Source organism: Esox lucius, chromosome 14 (genome assembly GCF_011004845.1).
Source record: "Esox lucius isolate fEsoLuc1 chromosome 14, fEsoLuc1.pri, whole genome shotgun sequence".
Classification (NCBI taxonomy): Eukaryota; Metazoa; Chordata; class Actinopteri; order Esociformes; family Esocidae; genus Esox; species Esox lucius.
Window position 1 is genome coordinate 8,428,281 of NC_047582.1, and position 8,463 is coordinate 8,436,743.

Here is an 8,463-nt window from a genome sequence, read left to right on the forward strand (position 1 = left end):
CCAGACTACATGAGAAGGGAGGAGCGAGAACATGTCATCCATAGACCAGAATAAAGTTGAGCAGTTTGAGAGCATGTCTACCAATTAACCACCAAAAAACTTGCTCCACATGTTCTCCACATGTTCCACACACGCCTAGACAGCACTGTCAGACAAGTGGATCTCATCAGTCACTGGCCCAAATAGGATTTGTATGCTAGTATGACTTAGCTGCTGCTCCATTCAGGGGTCCCTCAGAGTGTATTTAAAAGTAGTTTTACCTAATAATTATTTGCATTCTTTGAGATGATTGTGTTTTCAATTCTTATTAACGAACTTTAGACCAAATGCTCTTTAGCGCCCACTGAGGATGAATAGAACAGAATGCTAATTTAGGCACCAGCAGACATATCTGAATATACCTTTGAGACGTTGCTGATGTAGTCCATCTGGGACAGGTTGTCATGCTTGTCCACCTGCTGGCTGATGTTGAGGAGGAGTGAGGCGTACTCCTTGTCGCTCTTCACCCGGAGCGTCATGAAGCGCTTCACCGTCTCCAGCAGCTTGAGCTCCCAGTCCTGCAGCTTCAGCAGTCCGTCGTGAGAGTTCCGCAGGTCCCGTCCGAACCCCATCGCCCCACACTTCCCTCTTCCTCAAGGCACGCTGTCTGGTTTCACGCTTTGGCTGAGCCGGGAGGATCGGGTGGGGGGGGGGGGGGTCACCCTCAGGTCTGCATCTTTCCTGGAGGAGGAGACAAACACAACCAGAACATTACACCCCCTCGACTGAAGCGGACGGCTCGCTGAATACCAGTTCTTCAAGTGGCAGTATTGCAAGTGGTTTTATCTGTGACGTCGAAGTACCTGTGTATGAGTTCCTCTTTAGATGGACCCTCTACAGATACGCAAAAGCTTTTTTATGTAAGAGATGGAGTCCTCTGAAATAAACCCAGTGTGTTCAGCTCAGGAAGTGGGCATGAGGTTATTTAACGACAGCCCAAAACAAAATGTTAACAAATGTTACAACAAAAGCTCCCCAAAGTTACTCTTTGCACTTTCACACATAACTATTCATAGACCTGAGACATTCACTCTAAATGAGACGTCAGTTGAGAAGCTAGGAGGCATTGTCTTTACGTTGCTACAACAGGATGTCGGCTGGTCTATCTGACATGAGTAAGATTGGAGGGGTAAAACCTTTCTAGATCAGCCAGATAATAACCAGTCCGACAGCAGGGAGACTTTTAATCACTGTACCTCTGCCACTAAAAATGTAATCCTCCCTTAAATCTCAAGAAAAAAAGCTCATTATCTCCAAATCAGATGCCTTCTGCTTCATTGTCTTACACAAAAGGCTTTTAAAGTATAGCTAAGCATATGGTATAATGTTTTCCAAGGGAGTGCTAATAAATACGTGCATCGCTGTCTTGAACTGCCGGTTTTGGAAATTAAAAAGTTGGCCAAATAATTTGTCCCAAATAACAGAACCCCCAAGGCAATGAAAGAGCCTTTCTACTGGCAATGTGGCTGTGTCCCAGTCAGATCACACATGACATCCACAGTGGGTTAACTTCTAACAGAACATCAGAAATCCTCTTAATCTAGGACTAATATTTGAAAACATGAGAAGTCCTTATGAGAATGGAACGGCTGGAATTCAGAGAAGTGGCTGTAACATGAACACAGCCTTATTCAGCAAGTGCTGTAACTTGTGGTATCCTGTAAATGGGTCAGAGCATGAATAGTAGAACAAGCACAACAGCAGAGGCTACTTTGAGGTGTGGCTAGCGGCTGCAAAACCAAAACAAAACATCCTCCACATGCAGACACAGACCTTGTCTTTAATTCTCTAGAAGCAAATGCTTTTTCTAAACTTCAATAGAAGAACATGTGAACTGTATGTAGGTTGTCCATGCAAACTTGCATGTCATTGGGAAGTGGCTGTGATCCCCGGACACAGTCAAATATTCATTCTTGTGGCACATTCTTGGCAAGATGATGTGAGCACTGCCAAAGGAATTCAAAAGGCGTAATTTTGCCACCCACGAATAGTAGGCTGTTAACAAGGCTAAAATGACTGTTCTAGAAAGGACACTGGGCTTACACAAAAGTATAAAGCCAATGTCTCTGATTGGATTAAAACTAGCTGTCACCCATAACATAGTAGTACAAGAATACGGCCTGAAAATGGCAGATTTGGTCAGTGAAAAGCACCTTATTTCGAATGCTGTGGCTATACAGTAAATCCCTCTACATGACATCATAGGTCAGGGTCTCTGCTTGACAGTTCCTTATGGGTTTTGAATGACAACCAGTATGAAATTCAGCACCGCACCTAAGTTGACCCCATTCTTCACGTTATTTAAACCATTTCTCTGGAAAACACATTAAATAAATGCAAAAGTATATCCTTCTTCAGGTGTTTTTTTTATGCTTAATTGGACTGGAACATGGCCTTAGATAGGAGATTTTGCTGAATTAGCAGTGGACCATGTTCAATCATTTAAGCAGGTAGGTATGCTAAGAACACATTCTTATTTACAGCAAAGGGAGCATACAGGATCAATGGTCTTGCTCAGGGTTTTTCCACATTGTCTGCTGGCGCAGACTAGGGGTGGGACAATAGGAGAATTTCATGCCACAATTATCCTGGCCAAAAATATCCCGATTTACGATTTTATCCCGATTAATAACAATCCCAATAACAACTCCGGGTTCTAGCTCAAAACGGCTCAACGGATATTCTTCCATTACATAAATATTGTTCTGGTGCATAAAAAAAAAAAAGGCATTACAATAAAATGATATCAAAGAAGGTTTTTAATAATTACTTAATACTATAATAACATGTAAATCTCTAAATGTATAAGGTTGCCAGCTTAATTGACAATACATTGCAGAGGATGTTTAATGGCATTTAGATCTATACATTGCACATCTGTAACATACATTATACTTAATAAAAGTACATTTTCTGCCCTCTTCTATTCACACTTCTTGTTAGATGCTAACTGCATTTCGTTGTACTGTACTTGTACAGTGACAACGTTGAATCTAATAAAAAAAAATAATATATATATATATATATATATAATATATATATATATTGAGATATGCGCTTCACCAGCTAAATAAAACAAGTAGTCAGGAACACTTTGGTGACTGGCAAGAGATCTTTCAAGTCACTTATCTGAAGATCAGGGGTGAAAATAGATTTCATTTCTTACTGGTACTGACCTGTGTGTGCATGCACTTCCATGCACATTTTGTGCCTTATTAGCTAAGGTTAGGCCTACTGCATGTGTTGATTCTTTATAATTCATTATAACAGTGCCCCATTATGTTGTGCGCATTATGTATTGTGCAGATCGACAATGTTATTTTGGCCCGCGAAAATTATATTTTATGTCTTCTCTTGTCATTTTCAGTAGGAAAGCGTTAACAATTAGCCTACAATATAAACAGAATTATAATTACAAAATCGAAAGAGATGTGTATATAATGTATATCCTATACATATTTTCAACAATTTGCAGTTTGTTAACAGGTTCTTCTAGGATATCATTGGTTTGTTTGAGATCAACATTGTTTCAACAGCTTATTTTCCGTGGTAATGGAAAGGACAGGCATTTGCATATAGCGGGAGGTGGAGACGTGATCAGAAGCTTTTTTGTAGACTAAGTGTATTGGTTAGACTAGTACTGTTGTAAAGAAATTGGAAAACTAGTTTATTCTTCATATAATTAAAATAAAACTCATAAAATCCCAACTCAAGACATTTAAGAATTTTATTTAGATTTTTATTGTAATTGACAATATTCTTCAATTTAAGCTAGCAAAACTTTGGCTTCATTGACCATACATTGCAGAGGATGTTTAGTGGTGTAGTACTTGTAAAATGAGCAGTTAGGGAAACTTGAGCGACTGGCAGAACTTTTCCAAGTCACTCATGTGAGAATTATCCCGATTTACCATTATGCCGATTATGGAATTTCTCCACAATGTCATAATCGTGAGTATTTCCCACCGTGATCAGTAGTAAATTTGTCTATCGTCCCATCCCTACAGCAGACCTTTATATCATACAAGCAGCTGGAAACCCTCAAGTACAAATGTTCACTTCACATTTGCTTTTCATAAAACCAATTTCAGATACACTTTCAGATTGTAGTCTAAGTTTAATAAACAGTATGACAGGAGTTCATAACCTGGGTTGTTCTGAACTGAATGACACAGTTTATCTATAGTGAACAAGTCCCTGTGGAATACCTACCTGAATGACCTCATGACTGATTTCTCTCTGCATCAAAATTCCCTTGTGAAAGCCTAACACTGTGAGATGGTATTTTATAATTCAACTATGCCAATCCATATTGCAATTTATAATGGTCAGTTTTTGGACAACATACACATCAATAAGTGTGATGGCGATGGATGCAGGGCTGTGATCCAAACAAAACAACCACAAAACAAGATATGTTCCTCAATGGCACAGTTAAGAGAGTAACAGTAACAATGTTCATGTTCATATTCTCTAACAGTTATGCATATTCTTGCTTCGGTAATAAACACTTGGCCGTATCCATGTAGGTCTACTCCCACAGGGGTAAAGGGTAAAGCCAGTTAAAACATACAGAACATCTGAAGCACATCTTTCACAGCAAGAAACAAAATTATAAAATGAACATGACAACAATGGACAGTTTTGATTTTGGAGAATTTTTTTTTTTTTTAAATACATTTTTGACTGCCCTATTTCTTGATTTGACAGTTGTAATGTTTTCTTGGGTTATTGTTTTAAGTAACTGTATGAATTAGGTTTCTAGAACTGAAATAGAACCCACACATTCAAGAGAATGCTGGGTCTGAACAAAATTGCCACAATGACGTTCAGACAATGTAAAATAGGATCTAAGTAATAAACTGAAAATGTATTAAAATGTATCTAATTCGCCACACATCGGAAAATGTATTATGAAATGACAAATGATAGGACAAACATAAAGCTACAATGTCTTATGAATGACAATGGGTCCTATAAGTCCCTTTCTGATCAGTTGTTTGGAAGGTCCCATAAAAATTAAAAAAAGAAGTAAAGTGGTGCAGTCAGATCTAGCTAAACAGGGACCTTGCTAGTATTATTAAATATTGAGAACAGCCCTTCACATACTGCACAAAAATAAAGTTCCCTTTACTTACACGTGTCATCATAGGCAACCTTTCAAATGGTGCTTAACAAAGAACAATATGTAGAAGACCTACTATCAGCCAGATAAGACCAAAGGACTGGACTAAGTGGGACACTAGACTACAGTGAATATTCAACAGCAGAATGCTCTACCAGATGTTAAAGCCACCAACTAACAAGCACCGTGAGAAACAGAATAAAAGGAAACCACAATGTGTGAATAACTCAAATGTGATATAATCAGCCCTAAAAATCAGGTTGCGATCTCACCTTAATGTATATAAAGGCCTAAAAAACAATAGAATGCTCAGCTGGCAATAGTGACATATTTAGGCTGTAGGACAAACATGAAAAACTGGATTGTTCTGCCGGTTTAATTCTTAACTGCAGCTAGGCCTAAGTGTGAAGAGGCAGGTTTAGCCAACCAAAGGTGAAATCTGTGAAACAGCTACGTCCATTTGAAATACCACAACAACAAAGCTGTTAAGGCAAAGGACCCAACATAGTTGTTTGTTTTATCATCATGTTGCACTACACAGTCATTACCCAGACTTGAGGCAAAGCAAAGCTCTGACCTGCAAAGATTAAGAGCGTTAGGAACAGGAAGCTGTAAAAGTGCTACACCTTCACCCAGATATAAAATGGTGTTGGACAGCAGACCCTGCAACATTTCACATGGGAAATGTTCCTCTGTTCTCAGACAGGCATAACTCAATACTTTTGTCATTCCAGTCCCTGAATGCAGCTTTAAAGAGTCACCAAGTCACCGAAAAGAACTAACTGGACTGGACGTGTGCTAAAAGTGCAAGAATGGGGAGTTTTCTGGGGAAGAAATTTGACTTAAACCAGTCTGATAGCTAGATAAACCTGACTGGTGTGTGAAACAACAACCAAGCTATAATACAACTGAGAAATCATTAAAATAGAGGCTAGTGCAAATCAGTCCAAGCCTCAAGAAAAGCAGTTAACATACCCATAGTGTAGTGGATTTTGGCAGTTTAAGGACATAGCTACAGGCTAAATGAACGACAAGCAAGGTGCAGCCCCTGGACTAGGGACATTATTTAAAACAGCCTGGAACCATAAATGGGTGGGAAATGGGTTAAACGGTTCTTAATTTAAAACCTTTCTAATAATGTGTGCATGAAATAAGTTCTCATATATTCTATGACAGTGAGACATCTTTGTGTCATAATTCTCTCTCACCAGCAATAACACAATTATGATGGGGGGGGTGGTTGGTTGAAGGAGACCATCAGGGGGAGTGAGCTAAGCTCAACAAGGATTTGCTGTGTGCTACAGAACGGACTCTGTGGGGGTGCTGCTGCTTGAATCCCCCATGGGAGTGAGACGTCTAGCGATGGAATGTCCTCATTCGGCTCACTGTTGTGGCATGAAAAGGTCACGAACCACAAAACTGACAGACATAAACAGTGTCCTGACCATAAACAACAGATGATGAACGCACGACTTAACCATCGTGTGTTGCTTAATGTAAATGTGAAGTCTATTTAGTGTGTTGCTTAATGTATATGTTAAGTGTACTAACCGTTACTTGGTAGCCAAATGCTATCTTACTATATGAGAGAATATTGGAAACAGCTGGCTTGAGTGTGACAAAAGCTTCTGTCAAGTTCTATTGGACCAGTTGGTTGTGATAAGGTTTGCTGTAGCTGCATCCGTTTCATCCGCCCATTTTGTGGAAATTCATAATACAGTACTTTACAGAAGCATTGTATAATTATATGTTCTAAAATCTTTCTGAACAACAATAATAATCGTGAAAAAATGCAATCTGGAAGAAAAAAAAATTATTTTACGGTAGTCACCTAATTTAAAACATCTTAAAGACCGCTATCACTGAATAGACAGCAAGAGCTGGTGCGTGCATATTTCCAATCGGCCATCCCAAATAAAGTTTGTTATTATGCATCAAAGGCATTATGGAACAAAACATCCGCCAAAGCTGCTTACAATGTGGCGTGGCTCTTCTCAAGCACGGTTCATTAGTTAGTTCGTTAGTAAGCAAAAGTAAGGCGAACTCTAGTCAAATAAATACCTGAACATAATCTGATTCATATAGGCAAGCTAACTAGCAAACTCATAGCATTAGCAGTTAGCGTGCTAGCTAATGTTACCCACGTTGACATAAGCATTATAAACTATTTTAAGGATGAGAAATAGTTGTGACAACAAATGTCTAATAAAGCCTGTCTATAATATTGTAACCGGTCTTTAAAATATCAGCACAGCACCAAATAATGTATCGCGATTTTTATTACATATATAGCTTTCTAGGTAAAGTTAGCTAGCTGATTCCTGCTAATGTCGGGTTCCTGACGTTTTTTTTTCTTCTGGAAAAAATCCTAAAACATTTCTCAAAAGTGATTGTTCTCCAGCGAATATCAAAACAACATGTGGATCCCATTCAAACAGACAATTGATACAATCAATGACAGGGTGCACTCACTTTTATTCTAATCGTTTCTTTTCTCTTCTGTTATTTCTCCGTGTTTCCTGACTGCTTGGTATTCCTCTTTTCTTTTACTCGGCTGCCGGAGTTGGGATTCGGGAGGGGTTTCCGCTCGAGCTCTGGCTCTCTGACTGTACTGGTCTACCATAGGATTATGACGTGTGTGTGTGTGTGTGTGTGTGCGTGCGTGCGTGCGCATGTCTGTGTTTAATTTGTGTTTTAAGAGAGACATTGTTAAATTTGGCTAACATCTGATCCTGGTATATACTGTATGTAAGACTGAAAGAGGCATAGTTAAAGTACACAGCCTTAATTGACACATGTGCAGATGTCTGCATTGTGCTCCCTCAAGCTCTCCTTCCCAGTCCTATTATTAACAGTGTCCTTCAGGAGAAAACAAACATAAAAAATGTTTTTACTGGCAAGTAGGCCTATGACAATATTTGATGAAGGCATTCATTCTTATCTCTTTTATTTGATGAGTATAAAACTAAAGATTTTTAGACTATTACTTGGTGTGATTGTCTTATCAGTTACAAGTTTCCTATCAAGTTCACTGGCCTTATTAAAGCAGCAATCAGCAGCTGAAATGATAAGGTCGTTTTGTATGAATTCAGCAAGTAATGACTACATTCACTCTTTTCTGAGGTCTGCAGAAGTCTATTATGTTACATCCAAAATGTTCTATATTTATTTGTCTATCCATTGCAATTTGACTATTTAATGCTCCCCAAATGGATAATTTAGATATACAAGCTAACAAGTGAAGAGACAATTATTATTTATACAGTTATATGTCATTTTCTCTCACTTAAAATGCATCC

At 38.7% G+C, this 8,463-nt stretch overlaps 1 protein-coding gene across 4 annotated transcripts in view; it reads right to left on the reverse strand.

Moving 5' to 3' along the window:
- fer (fer (fps/fes related) tyrosine kinase) overlaps positions 1-7,794 on the reverse strand; it is a 36,910-nt gene extending 29,116 nt beyond the window's left edge. For 3 of the 4 annotated variants that reach the window (XM_010900336.4, XM_013137044.4, XM_013137042.4), the window contains exons 1-2: positions 7,637-7,794; positions 402-720 (exon numbers count right to left, since the gene is read on the reverse strand). In XM_010900336.4, coding sequence (XP_010898638.1) covers positions 402-611 — 210 coding nt within the window. In that variant the 5' untranslated portion in view covers positions 612-720; positions 7,637-7,794. The remainder of the gene's footprint in view (positions 1-401; positions 721-7,636) is intronic. The other variant, XM_010900335.4, reaches the window with a different exon arrangement.
- Positions 7,795-8,463: the final 669 nt, after the last annotated feature.